Raw genomic sequence first — 19,805 nt, 5'->3', positions numbered from 1 at the left:
TACAAGGAAAAAGAAAAAAATCTTCTCTTGAGGAATCTACCTTTCACCTAGGCCTCAAATATTGCAGCAGATAAAGTTCTAATAAATATAAGCTCATGTTCAAAAATCACAAAACACTCAGAGAAAAAACGCACTGTGAGTGACAGCCAGTATAAACTCCGGAGGGGAGAACCAGATCTGCAAGGGCTTCAGGTATTAGAATGATCAGGAATAGAATGTAAAATAGGCGTGTTTGACCCTTTTAAAGAAAAATTTTAAGAGATTAAAAATGAGTAGAGGAGTTCCCATCGTGGTACAGTGGAAACGAATCTGACTAGGAACCATGAGGTTGTGGGTTCAATCCCTGGCCTTGCTCAGTGGGATACGGCATTGCCGAGAGCTGTGGTGTAGGTTGCAGACACAGCTCGGATTTGGCATTGCTGTGGCTGTGGTGTAGGCTGGCAACTGTAGCCCCGATTTGACCCCTAGCCTGGGAACCTCCATATGCCGTGGGTGCGGCTCTAAAAAAGACAAAATAAATAAATAAATAAATAAAATAAAAATAAAAATGAGTATAGAGTAAAAGGACTATAAAAATAATCAAGTAAGTCATTTTATGGCAGGTTTGAAAACAAGCTAAATAAAACTAAAAAGCATATTGAAAAGTCACTAGAGATATGTGACAGAAAATTAGACACTACTGAAGAAAGTATTGGTGAGTTGAAAATAGTTCTAAAGAAACTATCCAGGATTCAGCAGAGAAGGATGAAGAGGTAACAAAATGAAAGAGAAATAATATATATGAAGAACAATATGAGAATGCTGAACAAAAATTTAATCGGACCTACAGAAGGAGATGAAATATTGGGAAGTAGCAACAGTCAAATGAACAACAGATGAGAATTTTGCAGTACTAAATACATTAATTTTCAGATGCATAAATCCCCACAAACCGCTAACCTGAAAATAGAAAAAGAAGCACACACCTAGGGAGTTCCCGTTGTGGCTCCGTTGTTAATGAACCCGACTAGTATCCATGGGGATGTGGGTTCGATCCCTAGGCCTTGCTCAACCGGTTAAGGATCCAGCATTGCCATGAGCTGTGGTGCAGGTACAGATGTGGCTGTGATCCCGTGCTGCTGTGGCTGTGGCTGGCAGCTATAACTCCAATTTGACCTCTAGCCTGGGAATCTCCATATGCCACAAGTGCAGCCCTAAAAAGACAAAAGACACACACACACACACACAAAAGGGCACTCCTAGACACCTATGATGCATAATACCAAAAAGAGAAACTTAGAATCAGCCAAAGAGAAAAGCAGATTATCTTTAAAGAAATGACAATGAGATAGATGCCTGATTTCTCAACAGCAACAATGGGATACAGAAAACAGTAGAATCATATCTTCAAAATACAGTGAGAAAGTAACTGCAATCTAGGGTTGCTTATTTGGTGAAAATATCTTTCAAGAATGAGGGCAAAATGAGGGCCTTTCAAGACAGGCACAGAATAGAGGGTCCCTTCATGGCTCAGTGGTTAACGAACCTGACTAGGATCCATGAGGATGTGGGTTCTATCTCTGGCCCCGCTCAGTGGGTCAAGGATCCAGCAATGTCGTCAGCTGTGGTGTAGGTTGAAGACGTGGTTTGGATCTGGCGTTGCTGTGGCGCAGGCTGGCAGCTACAGCTCCAATTCGACCCCTAGCCTGAGAACTTCCATATGCTGTGGGTATTGCCTAAAAAGCAAAAAAAAAAAAAAAAAAAAAAAAATCCCCCCCCCAAAAAAAAGACACAAAGCAAGAGAGACATTGCTAAAGGGAACTCTAAAGAATGCAGTTCATACAAAACAACAGCTACCTCAGACTAAAGGCTTGAGATATAAGAAGGAATGAAAAACAGAAAGAGTGAAGTCTAATTTAGTATGTGCTCCCCCCCAACAAATGTAAACTAAGAAAGAGAAAGACATGAGATACAGGAAATAGAAGAGAAGCAAATGTAACCTTGAGACAATGATGAAGAAAGACCTAGAATGACAGCTATCCATCAGGTACCATGGACTGGGGAAGGCCAGAGGCTTTTGGAGAAAATTCTTTAGACATACAAAATGAATAGAAAACCTCACGTGTCTGATTGCTTCAGAAGAGATTCAGAAAACTGGCAGAGTTGTGGAGGGCTGAATTAACAATATATATATGTAACAACATATATGAATAAAAAGAAAACAGACAAAGAAATGAAAACACATCTGGAAAAACAATTTTTTTTTACAGGAAAGAACATATACAGGTTGCTGCACGCATTATTTTGCTATAATAATGCAAACACCAAACAGTCATTTAACTACAATTATTATAACTATGTTGGATAGTTGGGGATTGGAATGGTTTCACATGTGTGGTGAGGGTGTGGAGGTGGGGAAAGAATAGGACTAAATCCTCATCCTCCATGTGGGGAGGCAAAAGAGAATGTCTATAACCGGAAAAAAAAAAAAAAAGCCAAGAAAAGATCAAGAAGTAGCAATATAAGTAGGTTATTTACTGACATGGGAGTAAACATCAAATAATTTGGGCAGAATAGGTAACTACGACTGCTTCTAGGGGAAGCTATATAGGAAGAGGGGGGCAGACAATTTCTGGTTTTTGGATCCAGCCTTGTCTGTTTGACTCTTTGTGATAGAAATAATAAGTTCTTTAAATGAAAATGGATGTACGGTGCCTGGCTCAGAAAGTCTTCCTTTCAGTTGATGTCGTCTGCTCTGGGCTTTTTGGCAAGAAGGTAAATGCCAATGTTTGAAGGATACTGCACAACAATGGGAGGAAAAAGTATGTATACATGTATGTGTAACTTGGTCCTCGTGCTGTACAGTGGGAAATAACTAAATAAATAATTTTAAAAAATTAAAGATACTGGACCTGAGTTTAAACAAGATGTCACCATCAGGGTTGCTATTGATCACTTTGGGCCAAGCTCAGAGGACTTGACTCGCTAGTTCTGAAAACAACTCAAGGAGGAAGGTACTAAATAGGTAGACACTGAGGCTCGGAAAGATAAAGGGATGTGCCTCAGCTGGGATTTGAACCCTGTACTGTTTGACTACAAAGCTTTGGTTTTTTTTCTTTTGTTTGTTTGTCTTGGGTTTTTGTGGCTGTGCCCCCAGCATATGATAGTTCCTCGGCCAGTGATCAAACCAGTGCCAGAGCATTGACCTTGAGCCACAGCAATGACAACACCAGATCCTTAATCTAATGCACCAAATTCTTATCCATGGAACTCCAAACCTGTGTTCTTAAGTATTATATTATCTTCTCTCCCAAAAGGGTTTCTACAGTGAACCCTCTGTGATGAGGAACAGGCAATGAACCAGAGGTCCTTCTGGATAACTGAGGCTTGTGGGACACTCCCATCCTCCCCCCCCCACGGCAGAAAATGGAGTGGAGGAGAACTCTGGATACTTACAGAGTAGGTGACACCACTGGAAGACACAGGGGACGCCTCATTGTTGGCAGAAGTGGTCACGGCCAGGGAAGCCAGGGCAGGGAAGAGACTTTCCATCTCAGGCTCCTCTGAGAGGTTGTCCTCACTGTCCACCTGGTTATGTTTTTCCACCTCGCTGCCCCTCCAGCCCTCCATCACAGTGCCCTCCTTTTCGGGCAGAGCCACGTCCATGCTGCCAGTAACAGACATGAACTCGTCCATGCTCTCATTGGCCATGAGATCACTCTCCAGGCTGTCCTGCACCGCCAGCTCCTCACGGGGGACCTCATCCCGGGAAGTGGTGGCCTCACTGCTCTGCCCATCATCCATACTGCTGTCCCTGGGTCGAAGCACCAGGGGGGCACTGCGCTGGGCGTCCATGACACTGTCTTCTGTGCTCAGGCTGGGTTCCGAATGCTCTGAGAGACCCGAGGAGAAGTTGTGGGAGGAAGGATGGCCAGAGTCTGGGGAACAGGTGCCATTCACCACATTCCCATTGGGGATCTTGGGCTGTTTCTCTTCCAACCTGCCTTCTGCCTCTACCTGCTCAACCTCGTCCACAGACTCAAAGACCTGCAGACAAGATGTACAAAGACAAATGGACCAGGATGTCTGTTGTGCGCTATTTCCAGCAGTAACCTAAATATCCGTCTATAGGGGATGGGCTCAAATATGGAATATGCATGCAGTGGAATACTATACAGTTGGTAAAAAGAGTAAGGCAGAACAAGGTGTAACACATGCTCCCATTTGCAAAAAATTAAAAAGTGCTCACCAACTATACTTCAATAAAATTTTAAAAATAAAAACATTTTAAATTAAGAAAATTTAAAAGTGTTCTGTATGTACACATAGGCACAGAATAATTCAGAAAGAAAAAAGAGAGCATTGCAGTTGACCCTGAGGATGGAGTATTAGGGAACTGAAGTGAGGGAAGATTATCTTTCACCATTTAAAATTATGTGCATATAATTTTTTAAAGTAAAAAATTAGTTAACAACACAAGAAACAGGCTAAAAAGGCCTCCAAGTGGTTGACTATTATGGACAGACTTTCAAAATTACTTAGATGTGTATGAAATATTATGGAAAAGTCTCCAGGGTACATATACAACATTTATTTGTGGTTCTTTGTGTCTGCAGTCATATCCTATCAAAGATAGACTGTATGAGATCATATTCCAAGGTCACTTGAAATATTTCTCCTCTGTGGCTATGTCACCAACTAGCTTTACTGTTAATTTCATGTGTTTCAGGCTTTAAAAAATTTATTTTTGAATTGCTTTCAATCGTGCAAAAAACTTACCTAACTCTGAAGTCAAAACTATAAAATGAAATATATTCAGGGAAATGCATTTTCTTTCCTTGTGCCCCTCTCTCCCCACTTAGGTAACCATTTCCCCATTAGTTTATGGGTTATCCTTCCATCATTTTAGAAAATAGATGCAGATATATACATATTACTGTTTCCTCTGTTTATGCAAAAGGTGCAATGCTATGAACTTTTTTCCACTTGGTTTTCTTTAATATCGAGTGAGAATGAGTTAATTTTTTTCATTGAGTGAAATGGAAGACTGGTGAACACCACCTCTGAGAGCATTTATTTAGAAAATGTAAAAGACTACTAAATATTGCAACATACTATTTATATGCCATCTACATATTCCTATGTATGTAAAGGCATACAGAAGGGTCTGGAAGGATACACAGGAAACTGATGATAGCAATGTTATCTCTAGCCAGGGCATATGAGGGTTAGGGATGGTCAAAGCCAAATTTAGTTTTCTCTGTAATATTTTATTTTTTAATAGATAAAAGAGATTCATGTATTATTTATGTAATACATGTAAACATCAACTATTTTTTGGCTACACCCATAGCACATGGAAGTTCCCAGGCAGCGGGTGGAACCTGTACAACAGCAGCAACCCAAGCTGCTGCAGTGACAATGGCAGATCTTTAACCCGCTGCACCATAAGAGAACTCCTAAAACTTCAATTTTTAATGCTAGTATAAAAAACTAAAACAAATAAACCACAATGTGATCTGTAGATGAGGGACTTCCATCCCATTACTCCAGGTTGGAGGGAGGAGGGTGGGGGGAAGGGGTGGGGCCTCCAGAAGGTCACCTGTGTGCTGCTGCTGGAGTCACTTTGCAGGCGGATGTTCTGGCGGCCTGAACTGCAGCTCTGGGAGGACTGAGAGAAAAAGGGGCAGGAGAGAGTATGGGTGAGGCTGCAGCCAGGCTCAGAGTCCCCGAGCTGAGCTCAGAAGGGACTGCTGGGCTGGGAGTCCCCTCTCAGGGCCTCAGCTTCCTATCTGCTAAATAAAAGTGGTGTCATGGGGCTCAATCCTTGCTCCCTGAAGCCTCCTCGAGGCTATACCAGCCACTGGGCCTCCACCTCCCATCCCTGCAACCAGAGAACCCTGTCTTTAACTGCTCTGCACTTGAGACTTTCAACTAATGTTTTAGTTCAACTCAAAGGACTGGTTGTATGAATGCCTATTTTCTGCTCCCTCCCTGTATACAAGTTTTTTGCCCTATAATTTCTAATTGCTGTCTACTCTGACACTAGGCTTGGCCATGTGACCTACTTTAGCCAATAGGATTTTAGTGAACTCAAAAAGGCAGACACTTAAAAAAAATTCCTGTGCATTTCTGCTTTCTTTCTTTAGACGCTGCTTTCACTACAAGAACATGGCCAGGCTAGCCTGCTGGAGGATGAGGCATGAGTTGCAGGGCTGAGCCACCCCAGACATGAGAGAGACCAACAAAGATCAACAAACCTTTTAGCTGAGGTTTTGGGAACTGATGACATCACTGGTGAAGGGAAATGACTTTTCTAGACTCCTGATTTGGGCTGCTAAACTAGAGATTCTATGAGGACAGTATGTCTGACCTGGTCACTGAACATTCCTGACATTCTGGGACATTCTGGACAGTACCTGGCACAAAGCAGTACTCAACAAGGATGTGTTGAATAAATGAAAGTCTAACACCATGCTAGGTGCTTCACACACCCTATCTCATTGGAGTTGCATACAAATCTTGCCTATACATATGATCATTCCCATTTCATAGACGAAGAAACTGACACGCAGAAATGAAGGTGGCTTGTCTGAGCCCCAGAGCTAAGAAATGAAGGGGCTGGAGTTTGGAGTCAGATCTTACACCAAAGTCACTTTCCTCCCAAAAGCCAGGGCTGAGACTGTCTCAAAGCCCCAGATGCCCAGCCCTCACCACTTCTACAACAGCCCGACAGAGCAGATCCTGGCCTTTGTGGCTCCAGCTCCCCAAGTGGGGCCGCCCATCACCTCATTGCTGATGGTGGAGTCCCGGTGCATCATCCGGTGCAGGTGGCTGTCCAGGCTGGCCCCCGATGAGCATTTGGCCAGGGCAGCTGCGTGGGACTCCCGCTCCCGCTGCCGCACGATCGCCTCGCAGCCCAGCCACTCGGACATGGTCTGTGCATAGCAGGCATGAATCTGCTCGTCTACCTGCCAGGGCAGATGCAAGGTCACCTGGAGTGCTGGGGCCCCAGGGGAGAACCAACCCAACCTATAAAAGGATGGCTCCAACCTGGGACCCTGAGCACTGGGAATGCCCACCCAACATTCATCCACTAGCCTGAGCACCTACTATGTGACTACTAAAACACTTAAGATTCCATGTGTGCTATGGAAGACATTATAGTATTAGCTGAAGGTTAGTAATTATAGTGTAGCATTAGATCAGTGGAACAGAATAAAACATCTAGAAATAGACACCACACTAATATGCCCCAATGATATTTTTCCTTCTTCACTTTTTTTTTACAGCTGCACCTATGGCATATGGAAGTTCCCAGGCCAGGGGTCGAATTGGAGCTGCAGCCACGGCAACACCAGATCCAAGCTACATCTGTGACTAATGCCACAGCTTGTGGCAATGCTGGATCCTTAACCTACTGAGCAAGGCAGGGATCAAACCTGAATCCTTGTGTATACTATGTCAGGTTGCTAACCCGCTAAGCCACAACAGGAACTCCTTCTTCACTTTTTTTTGAGGTAGAGTTGATTCACAAAACTATATAAGTTTCAGGTGTACAACACAGTGGTTCACAATTTTTAAAGATTATACTCCACTTACAGTTATTATAAAACATTGGCTATATTCTCTGTGCTGTACAATATATCCTTGCAGCTCATTTATTTTACACATAGTAGTTTGTACCTCTTAATCTCCTACCTCTATCTTCCCTTCCCCTTCCCTCTCCCCACTGGTAACTGCCAGTTTGATTTCTGTATCTGTGAGTGTGCTTCTTTTTTGTTATACTCACTAGTTTCTTTTCATTTTTTTCTTTTTTTTTTAATGGCCACCCCTGCAGCATATGGAAGTTCCCAGTTCAGGGGCTGAATTGGAGCTGCAGCTGCAGTTTATGCCACAGCCATGGCAACACTGGATTTGAGCCACATCCAACCTATGCCACAGCTTGGGGCAACGCCAGATCCTTAATCCACTGAGCAAGGCCAGGAATCAAACCTTCATCCTCACAGAAACAACGCCAGGTCCTTAACCTGCTAAACCACCGTGGGAACTCCTGCTTTGTTTTAGATTCCACATATATGTAATATTATACAGTATTGGTCTTTTTCTGCCTGAATTATTTCACTAAACGTAATACCCTCCAAATCCAAGTTGCTGCAAATGTGTGCCCAAATGACTTTTGACAAACATGCAGAAGCAATTCGATGGAGGAAGGACAGCCTTTCAACAAATGGAACTGGAACAACTGGACATCTACAGGGAAAAAAACCCCAAACAAACCTTGACTTAAATGACACACCATATCCAAAAATGAACTCAAAATGGATCATGGACATTTTAGGGGATAAAACAGGAGAAAGTCTTCAGGATTTAGGGCTAGGCAAAAAGTTATTAGACTTGACACTAGAAGTACAAACCATCAAAGGCAAAAGTGATATACTGAACCTTGTTTTAAAATTTATTCTGAAAAAAGACCCTGTTAAAAAGACAAAAAGACAAGGTACAGACTGGCAGAAAATATTTACAAATGACATACCTGACAAAGAATATTTAGAGCACAAAAATAACTCCCCAACTCAACAGTCAAACAAATGAAACAATTCAAGAAAATGAACAGAAGCCATGATCTGACATTGCACCAAAGATACACAGATGGCAAGTGAGCACATGAAAAGATGTTCAATATCACTAGTCATTTGGGAAATGTAAATTAAAACAACAGAGAGGTACCATGTACACACCCATCTGAGTGGCTAACATAAAAAGTAGTGACAGGGAGTTCCCGTCATGGCGCAGTGGTTAACGAATCCGACTAGGAACCATGAGGTTGCGGGTTCGGTCCCTGCCCTTGCTCAGTGGGTTAAAGATCCGGCGTTGCCGTGAGCTGTGGTGTAGGTTGCAGACGCGGCTCGGATCCCGCGTTACTGTGGCTCTGGCGTAGGCCGGTGGCTATAGCTCCGATTGGACCCCTAGCCTGGGAACCTCCATATGCCGAGGGAGCAGCCCAAGAAATAGCAAAAAGACAAAAAAAAAAAAAAAAAAATAGTGACAACACTAAACCCTGGTGAGGATGCAGGTGTGGGTCACTCCTATGATAAAACGGTATAGCCACTGAAGAAGTTTGGTGTTTTCTTATAAAACAGTGTGAATCACCATGGGACCCAGCAACTGCACTTGCACATTTATCCCAGAGAAATGATGTTATGCTCACATGGAAACGTACATCAAAGTTTACTGCAGCTTTATTTGTAATCACCAAAAACCTGGAAACAACCTGCTATCCATCAATAGGGGGAGAGTTAACTGTGGTGCACCCACACCAAGGAACGTGATTCAGTCATAAAAAGAATCAACTACTGTTAAACGCAGCAACTTGGATGAATGCTAGAGATTTACACTGAGTGGAAAAAGTCAATCCCCCAAAGTTATATATTTTATGATTCCACTTCTACAACATTCTTTTTTATTTTCTTTTTAGGGTCACACCCGCGGCATAAGGAAATGGCCAGGCTAGGGGTCAAATCAGAGCTGCATCTTCTGGCCTACACCACAGCCACAGCAACACTGGATCTGAGCTGCATCTGTGACCTAGGCCGCAGCTTGTGGCAACTCCAGATTTTTAACCACTGAGCAAGGCCAGGGATCAAATCCACATCTTCATGGACAAAGCTGGGTTCTTAACCCAATGAGCCACAAGGGTAACTCCTCATTTCTACAACATTCTTGAAATGACAAAATTACAGAAATGGAGAAGAGATCAGTGGTTGCCAGGGGTTAGGGATGGGAGTAAGTGGGAAAGAGGTGGGTATGGCTATAAATGGACTTGAGGACCTTCACTGCACTGGAAATAGTCACAGTGTTCACTGTGGTGGTGATACACAAACCCACATCTGATAAAATTGTGGAGAACTGGCATTCCTGTCATGGCTCATGGTAAAAATCCTGACTAGTATCCATGAGAACATGGGTTTGATCCCTGGCCTTGCTTAGTGGGTTAAAGTATCCAGCATTGCTGTGAATTGCAGTGTAGGTCACAGATGTGGCTCAGATCCCACACTGCTGCAGGTGTGGCGTAGGCCAGCAGCTACAGCTCTGACTTGACCCCTAGCCTGGGAACATCCACTTGTTATGAGTATGGCCCTAAAAAGGCAAAAAAAAAAAAAAAAAAAAAATTGTGGAGAACTAAACAGGCACATAGGTTAGTACAAATAAAATGGGAAGTCTGATTGATATGTAAGTATTTGTGTGTGTGTACATATATATGAATATATTGTAGAGTACTCGGAATATAGTCAATATTTTATAATAACTACAAATGGAATATAGTCTATAAAAACTTGAAATCAGTATGCTGTACACCTGAAACTAATATAATACTGTAAGTCAACTTTATTTCAATTAAAAATACACACATATTTACTATAAACAAAAAGAAAAAAGAAATGCAATAAAATATGGACTTTAAAAATAAAGATTGAGGAGTTCCTATTGTGGCTCAGTGGGTTAAGAACCTGACACAGTGTCCATGAGGATGAGGGTTTGATTGCTGGCCTCGCTCTGTGGGTTAAGGATCCAGCACCGCTGCCTGTGGTTTAGGTCACAGATGCGGTGGGTTATCTGGCATTGCTGCGGCTGTGACACAGGTCAACGGCTACAGCTCTGATTAGACCCCAAGCCTGGAAACTTCCATATGCTGTGGGTACAGCCATAAAAAAATTTAAAATAAAAATAAAGATCAATATATTACCAGTATATCCATGTCAATGTCAATACCCTGGTTGTGATATTATATTACAGTTTTGCATAAGTTACCACTGGGGGAAACTGGGTAAAGGATACATGAGATGTCTCTGCATTATTTCTGAAAAGTACATGGGAATCTATCATTAGCTCAAAATAAAAATTCATTAAAAATGACATCTAGGGAGTTCCCGTTGTGGCTCAGCAGAAGCAAATCTGACTAGCATCCATGAGGACACAGGTTCTATCCCTGGCCTTGCTCAGTGGGTTAAGGATCCAGCGTTGCCATGAGCTGTGGTGTAGTTCGCAGACACGGCTTGGATATAGGCAGTGGCTACAGCTCCGATGCCACCCCTAGCCTGGGAACTTCCATATGCCGAAGGTGCGATCCTAAAAAAGAAAAAAAAAAAAATGACATCTGGCTTGTGTTGTATTGGACAGTGCTGCCCTCGAGCTTTCTGGCTCCTCCATATTTCCCTGACCCCCACATTGGTCGACCAAGGGATCCAAACACCCCCAGCCCTACAGTACCTGGCTCCTTTTTGTTTCCACAGACCCCACTGCCCATCAGGGGCAACCAACCTCCTTCCTTTCTGTTTCTGTCATCCCGAACTGGTAGTGGCCCAGGAGAAAGGGCCACACGGCTTTGCGGATCTCCGGCTGGATGCCCCCATAGTAGATGAGACGCAGCAGCTCCTGCTCCTCATAACTCTGTGGTTGGTGGAGGAAGCAAAGGGTTTGATCAACAGAAAACCAGGGGATGGGCTCTGTGAACCAGCAAATCCTGCTTCTCAGACCAAGCCCTCAGGGATTACGCTGTAAACAAGCAAGGCCATGGGGACATTGTGGCATTGTCTGAAAAAGCAAAACCCAGGACCCCCCACCTGCCCACCAATGGGGGAGCTCTGTATCCCTACATGGGGATACCACCTGCAGTGTAAAAAGGGTGGGAGGTGCATTTATGAGAAGCTACACAAAAGATCAATCTGAATTGCTACGTGGAAAAAAGTAAGATCCAGAATAGGTTGAGGGTGAACCCACCTTTGAAAAAAAAAATAAATTCAAAAGGCCAGAATATAATGAATTAACATTTCTACTTAATTTTCTTTTGGCTAGGCCTGCAGCATATAAAAATTTCTGTCCTGGGATCGAACCCAAGCTACAGCAGTGACAATGCCAAGTCCTTGACTACTAGGTCACCAGGGAACTCCCACTTCTACTTAATTTTTAGTCAGTTTTGTATACTGGACTTTTTTGGGAAATATTATCTCAGAGTTATTGATCTTGATGCAGCACTAAGAAAATTGTCATAGGGGAAATTAAACCCAAAAGGAATCATTTTCAGCTGGTACTTCATACACTAATAACTTTGATACATACTAGGATGTCTTCAGCATCTGTTTGCGGGAATAGATTTTTTCTCTTTCTTTTTTAAAATTCATTTTTAGGCAAAGGCTTTTCAGACACAATTTGTCAAGCAGTTGAGCTGGGAGACCAGCAGGTCGTGTGTGTGTGTGTGTGTGTGTGTGTGTGTGTGTATGCATAGAGTACTCATGACTGCAGAAGGGTGCTCTGAAGGTCACCAGGGTCCTATTTCCCCTGCCTCTTTACTTCGCATTTGAAAATTAAAAGCATATTTTATATCCTAACACTAGTCTTAAATATACCCAACCACAATGGCAAAACCAGCCATTTTGTTCCTCTTGGGAATTTTAATTTATATGGTATAGAAGGTCTTGTCAACACTGTTTAAAAATCAGAGAACTAGGTATTCCCTTGTAGCACAGTGGTTAAGGACCCAGAGTGGGCACTGTAGTATCCTGGATCACGGCTGTGGTGTAGGTTTCACCCCTGGCCTGGGAACTCCCACATGCTGCAGGCATAGCCAAGAAAAAAATTAGAGAACTACTTGGTGCTGAGGCTGTGAGCACTTTATCAAAAATCCATGTCCTTTTCTCCTGGAGTCCACTGCTGGACTCTATCTCCCAGCTTCCCTGGCACGTAGGTGTGGCCACATGACTGGGTTCTAGCCAATGGGATGTGAGAGGAAGTGACAAAATCCATTTGCAGGCCAGGGCTTTGAAGATGCTGGTGTACTCCCTTCACACTCTCCATTTCCCCTCTGCGGCTGGAAGCAGATGACCTTGAGGTTCAGGAGGATGGTGGGGCCACAAGACTGAAAGACCCCTGAACCTCTAGAGGGAGGAGAGATGCCCACTCACCAGGAATGCACACCCAGGACTGTTAAGCGAGCAAGAAATATACCTCTATGGTGTCCAGCAAGTAAAACAGCAGGGACTATGTGTTACTGCAGCTCAGTGCACCCTGACACAATGATGCAACCAAGCAAGTTGCGAAAGGGTTGCAGGAGCATTAGATGGATTCACTTTTGACTATTTCTTGTTTCAACCAATTTGTCCTTAGAGTAGTGCTCCCAAATCAGGGAGATCACTAGGGGCATTTGGGGAACTTACAGAAATACAAATTCTTGGGCCTCACTCTTAGAGATGCTCAATCAGTAAAGCTGGAGTGAAGTCCGGAAGTCTATAAATCTCTTGATTTCCTCAGGAAATGTGCACTTTTGCAAACTGCTATGGATTATGAACAGTCTAACCTTTTGAGAAAGTAAGCTGGTGTATCTATTCAAGTTTAAAATGGACATCAATCAGTTTTATTTCTAGGAATCTACCCTCAAAAGAGAACTAGTACCAAAAGGTATATGCTTATAAAGATGTTGACTGTAGTATTGTTTGAGATAATAAAAAAGAAAAAGAGAAAGGAAGAGCCCAGATGTCCATCATTAGGGAAAGACTTGAATAAACTATGATCCACCACCCATGAGGTGCTAAGGTTCTAAAATGTAATATTTTACCTAGAGATTCAAAAGGCATCCATGATATAAAAGTTGGTTACTTAAAATGAAAATATAATGTCACCTCATTAAAAAAATAAGTGTTTCAGCTATATCTACATAGATATAACTATGGATTTTTATGAACAGGAAATGTATAGCAGGGTCTACACCAAACTGTTACTATTCATTAATTCAGGGATCAGAACTAGGTGAGGTATAGCGAGAGAGAAATGATATTAAAAAAAAAAAACTTTTAAAAAATTCTGGGAGTTCCCGTTGTGGCTCAGCGGTTAACAGACCCAACTAGTATCCATGAGGACCTGGGTTCAACCCCTGGCATTGCTCAGTGGGTAAGGATCCAGCATTGCTATGGCTATGGTGTAGGCCGGCGGCTGCAGCTCCATTTGACCCCTAGCCTGGGAACTTCCATATGCCCTGGATATGGCCCTAAAAAGACAAAACACAAAAAGTAAATAAAAATAAAAATAAAAAAATAAACTCTGTACACCTGCATTCTTCATTCTTTGAATTGTTATAGGAAGTAGACATTCCTTGGGTTGTTTTTGACGAACAACTCTTTTAACAAAAAAGTAAAACCACCTTTCTGCTTGTCCAGATTTGGGAGCCAGTCTGAGTCCTCTGGTGTTCTCAATTAATTCACAGAATAGCACCTTTTCTCAAAGTGGGGAAGCCAGGCCAACCCAGGGGCTCACCAGCTTGGTCCTCCCTAGGGCCCAGGTGGAAATGCAACTACCTGACTTAGTCATGAGATTCACCCAGCCTAGAGGAAATGGATATCTCCTCCAAATGCTGCTCTTGGCAGCAAACTAGTATTTCTCAAAGAAGATTTTGTACCCCACCACCTATGGGAGGTGCTTTTCTAACAAAGGTCCTGGTGGTCACATACAATGGGGGAATGTTCCGTATTCTCTCCCATACTCCCCCAATTTCCTGAGCGTGACAAGCATATCGGCATAGCCAAGGCTCTGACAAGTCCTCCAGGATACAGAACAGCTGTGTGGTCTTGTTTCCAATTATTTCACCATGCAACTTTTTTTCACACACAAATATTTTCCTTCCAGGGACATTGTATTCTAAAAAGAAAATCTTAGAAATCTATCTCCAGGTGAAATACTTAATAGTAGCATCTCAGGTCCTAAGACAAAGATGAGAGAAAAAGAATTTTGAATATAGTGGGGGGGGAGTTTCTTGGTCCCGTCCAGCTGCCTCCCTCTAACTTACCTACTCTCATCATTCTAAGCAGCCAACTGGACTGTAAATTCTTCCTGGCTAGGGACTTAACAGCACTTCATACAGGACTGAGCATTCAGCTGATGCTTAATAAATGCTTACGGATCAACTCACTCTTTACTCCTTCCAGAGAACATACGTATTTTCCACCCTCCTTGATCCTCATCTCTGGGGGAAGGAGTAGGTGATGGGTGTCGGAACGCTCAAGGAGAGAAGGGGGCCTTCCATTTGTACATGTAGAACCCAAGGATGTCAAAGCATTTATGAATCCCCATAGCAGGTGGGTCTATTCCTCAGATGATAAGACAGTTCCCCCACAGTCTCTGCCCCTCTGCAAGCCGAGCCAGGCCAAGCCTTACTGTGCTGTCCTGAAGGTACTGCTCCCAGATCCCAGCCGTCAAGCCGTGTCCAGCATCGCAGGGCAAGTCCGGAGACACTATCATGTGATTGACGAGGGCTGACAGGTGGGTCCTCACGGTGGACAGGTGTCTGCAGTAGGCAAGCCCTGCCAGGGGAGGGAGGGAAAGTGTCACAGTTCACCACCCTCACCTTGTCTCAGAAAGTCTCCAAAGTGCTGTCCTACTCACAGTCTTACTGAACCCTCGTGACCAGCAATTGTCATCATCCCCCTTTTCCAGATAAGAAAGGTGAGCCTTCGAGGGGGCAAAGTCACTTGCTGGCTTAACTACTTAATAGCCCTAGGATCCTGGGGAAGTCATGTCACCTTTCTCAGCCTCAGTCAGGATGATACCACCTCCTCTACTGGAAACCAAGGCATTTAACTCACAGGTAGGAAAGGGCCAGTGACTCTGTGCCTTGGGATGCCTCCAATCCACACCAAGAGAAAGGGATGGGAGAGAAGTGCAACTCTTGTTCAAACTGCAGCTGGATAAAGAAGGCCCTGGCAAGTCAGGAGCTGGGGATATGCTGAAGGCACCTGCTTTGTTTTCAAAGATGGCCCTGCCACCCTTTACCTGCTCCACCTTGGGCACCTGGAAGGTACAATCCCGGCACTTCGAAAGCACTCAGCAATATTGGCCTGTATTTGTGCTTACCCAGCTGCTTCCATCTGGCTCCCTGATTCCACCTTCTCATCCTCAAGTCCCAGAGAAGACCCTGGACCTCCGGAGCCCAATCACTCACCTCAATCAACAACACGGATAATCGTGACAATTATGATGATGATGATAAAATAGCTGACACCTATATAGCACATATGCTGCTCCCAAGGAGCTGTTTCCAGCGCTTACACACTCTTTGACAACTTAGTTGGTTCTCACCACAACCCTATGAAGCAGGTACTTTTTTTTTTGGCTTTTTAGGGACACACCTGTGGCATATGAAAGTTCCCAGGCTAGGGGTCAAATCGGAGCTAAAGCTGCCAGCCTATACCACAGCCAGAGCAACACCAGATCCTTAACCCACTGAGTGAGAACAGGGATCGAACCTGCATTCTTATGGATACCAGTTGGGTTCATAACATGCTGAGCCACAAAAAGAACTCCATGAAGCAGGCACCCTTACCAGGCCCATTTTATAAATGGGAAAACCGAGGTATAGTCCATGTGCATCAGTTGCCCAGGTCACGTTGCTAGGTGTGGAGTTGAGATCTAAATGCAGGCTGTCTGGCTCTAGAACCTAGGCTCTCAACCACCAGCAGGGAGGAGCCACGTCTGACAACATCAAGCCCATCTTGACCCTCATCCTTTCTTCCAGGAAGCTCTTCCATTGTGGTTTCATAAATACTCGCCCAGTGCCTCCTCCGTGCCAAGCCCTGCATTAGGCGCTGGGGATGGGTAATAACAGAACAGACAAAACCTCCATCTTGGGGAGTTCACAGTTTCCCTGTCTCTCCAGGCAGATACAACCTGCACTGTTATTTGCAGGCCTAGGCAGGATGAAGTAACACTTTTCTAGAATTCCTGAAAATATACACGTTTTATCTTCTCCATCTAACCTGTGAGGTGGGAGAACTAAAACCTGCTAAGAATCAACATTGCAGAGGGGAAAAACAGTCTTTGCCATCAGGCAGGGCTGGGTTTGAGTCTCAGCTCTACTGCTTATTAGCTGTGTGACCTAGGGCAATTCACTTTGCCTTTCTGTGCCTCAGTTTCCTCATCTGTTAATTGGAAATAATCACAGTACCTGTAGTATGAATTTAGTTTTTGAATTCTTGGGAAGGGATCGGGCTACCTTACTTACTCTTCTGCTTATGCCTATAGGAGAAAGGAACTGATATTTATTGAGCACTGACTGCATGCAATGCTAGGTGCTGGGGCTTTACACGTGCCTCCCTTCCAATCCTGAAAACATACCTTCTAAAGTGGGTACTGGAGGAGTTCCTGTTGTGGCACAGTGGTTAACAAATCCGACTAGGAACCAGGAGGTTGCGGGTTCGATCCCTGCCCTTGCTCAGTGAGTTAAGGATCCAGCGTTGCCGTGAGCTGTGGTGTAGGTTGCAAAAGTGTCTTGGATCCAGTGTTGCTGTGGCTGGGGCGAAGGCCAGCAGCAACAGCTCCAATTAGACCCCTAGCCTGGGAATCTCCATATGCCACGGGAGCAGCCCTAGAAAAGGCAAAAAAACAACAAAAAAAAATGGGTACTGGAGATGCAATGTTGATGAAACCAAACACCTTCCAGCAAGGAGACCCATTGTTTACTGCTCTCTTTTAGGACCAAGGGAGAAAATTTACCTCCAATCTGTAAATGAGGTAATTGAAGCTCAGAAAGGTTAACCTAGCTTCACCAAAACTAGATATCTAGGAAACAGAGATGCAGAGCCAGGCTCCTTCCCCTGATATTGCTGGCATGCAGTAGGCACTGAATAAATGCTCCCTGGAAAGCACATGGCAAATAAGGCCAATACGCACATCCATAGAAGGCTCTGGAAAGTATCTGGTACTTCATATTGTCACAGAGAAGCTTCAAGGGAGCCCTGAAAGTAAAGAAAAAGAAAGATACAGTATAGAGCCACATACAACCCAGGTTTTCTGGAGAGGAGCATAACTTTATCTCTAGGGAGCAGATTAAAACCAGCCAGTCAGGTGGACTATGGGGTTACTACTGTTTCTACCTACATAGCATTTCTGTCCCTTCTTCTGTTTTTTGCTTGGGAGTTACTTCCTCTGCAGCTCAGTCCCTATGGTCTTGGTGGAGGTGATTCCACCAGTACACAGCCAGAGCTATCTTTCCTGTGGTGACTATGATTTGTAATATTCAAGACAGTGGTGGCTCCATCTGCCAGGCTCTTTAATGGGGAGAAAGCAGAGCCCCAGCTGACCTATGATAGACACACAGATGCAGGATACACAATCCCTTGCTGTAATAAACCACTTAGATTTTAGGATTGTTTGTTACAGTGACATAACCTTGTTTATTCTGACCGATACACAAAAGGAAGTTCCAACAGCTAGGACTTTACAAGGCTAGGATTTAACCTAGACATGGATAATTCCATAGCCTATGTTCACCCCTCTAAATTCAGTGCAGGGAAAGAAATGGGCATCTGCAAATCTCTGGTAAATCCTTCCATTCCCTTCCTCTACAGCTCAAGCCCCTCCTACCTCTCATGGTTGCAGCCATTTGTCGAGCCACCATCAGCCGAGCCACTCTGTGAGCAGGATGAGCAAGAGGATTTCCGGGGGCTGGGTTGCCATAGGGATGGCAGGTTGCTCACAGAGACATCCATCAGGTCCTGGGGGACTGTGGTGGGTACAAGGGACAGAGGAAGAGCCGTGGTTAAGCCTATGTGGGTCACGGAAACTTCATCCCAAAGCAAGCAGCTCACCCCCAGACCAGCACAAGGATAGGGAAAGACCCTGAATGTCACAGAAGGAAACAGCGACCCCAATCACTGTCTGACCCAGGTCCTTGCGCCCATCCAAGCCAGTAAAAGCCACCACCAAGATTTTGGACCCCCAGCAGATGGACAGAGCTGATGACAGCTGAAGAGACAGGAAGAGATCAGAGAGTAAGAGACCAGAGCCAAGTAAACAGGCCCAATCCCAGAACAGGAGGCCAAGCCTCACCATGTTGTCATTCAGCTGTCCTCAAAGGAGGCTGGCAGGAAGGAAGGGGGGCCTGCTGGGGACTTCTGGGCAAGGCTGATGGCCTCAAGTCCCCAGAGGCAGGTCTCATTGGGAGCTCCTGGTGGTGAGATGGAAGGGAGCCTGACTCAACAGGTGAGGCAGGGCACCCAGCGGCCGGGGACCCAGTGGAGTCTCCATTGACAAGGGAGCCTGCGCTGTCCATGGTCCTGAGCCTATAGCTGCTCCAGCAAGAGGCTCAAATAGGTTGGCGACCCCACAGAATCATGTGAGGGGCTTGTTAAAAAGCACTATGCCTATACCCCACCCTGACCTACTGGATTACAGCCTCCTGGAGATATAGCCCTTGACCATGAGTTTCAAAAACAGTTTTGAGGGAGCAGACACATTTAAGAACCAAAAAGACACAAATGATCTCCTAACTCTTGAGCACTGGTGGTTCTTGATCAATTGCTCCCAAGAATATAGATAGCACTTATAGTTTCTCTTACTGTTTTCTTTCCCAGCTCCATGAAAATCACAGTATCTGCAAGGCTTCAGAACAAATATACTGGTGACCCAGGCATTAAAATTTCTACACGTAATTTCCTGGATTCTTGGTGCAAAAAAAAGATTTTTTTTTTTTCTCTAGGACAGTGTTCATAAATATTTTCTGTAAAGGGCCAAGTAGAAAAATGTTTTAGAGTTTGCAAGCCATCTGGTTGCTATCACAACCATTCAACTCTGCTGTCCTAGTTCAAAAGTAGCCATAAGAGAAATGCAAGCAAATGAGCATGGGTATGTTCTAATAAAACTCCATTTATGGACACCATAATGTGAATTTCAAATTGTTTTCATGTGTCACAAAGTATTACCCTTCTGATTTTTTACAATTATTTAAACATGTAAACACCATTCTCAGTTCATGGGCTGTACAGAATGAGGGTGGATCTGGC

At 44.1% G+C, this 19,805-nt stretch overlaps 1 protein-coding gene across 6 annotated transcripts in view; it reads right to left on the bottom strand.

The window, feature by feature from the left end:
- Positions 1–19,805, bottom strand: part of SGSM1 (small G protein signaling modulator 1) — a 92,655-nt gene that overhangs the window by 17,927 nt on the left and 54,923 nt on the right. For all 6 annotated transcript variants that reach the window (XM_005670761.3, XM_005670759.3, XM_013982985.2 and 3 more), the window contains 7 exons: positions 18,388–18,526; positions 17,695–17,759; positions 15,184–15,329; positions 11,302–11,430; positions 6,768–6,950; positions 5,582–5,650; positions 3,436–4,026 (listed from right to left, as the gene is read on the bottom strand). In XM_005670761.3, coding sequence (XP_005670818.1) covers positions 3,436–4,026; positions 5,582–5,650; positions 6,768–6,950; positions 11,302–11,430; positions 15,184–15,329; positions 17,695–17,759; positions 18,388–18,526 — 1,322 coding nt within the window. The remainder of the gene's footprint in view (positions 1–3,435; positions 4,027–5,581; positions 5,651–6,767; positions 6,951–11,301; positions 11,431–15,183; positions 15,330–17,694; positions 17,760–18,387; positions 18,527–19,805) is intronic.

Source organism: Sus scrofa, chromosome 14 (assembly GCF_000003025.6).
Source record: "Sus scrofa isolate TJ Tabasco breed Duroc chromosome 14, Sscrofa11.1, whole genome shotgun sequence".
Lineage (NCBI taxonomy): Eukaryota > Metazoa > Chordata > Mammalia > Artiodactyla > Suidae > Sus > Sus scrofa.
The sequence above is the reverse complement of the archived record's forward strand: the minus strand, read 5'-3'. Positions and strand labels throughout refer to the sequence as shown.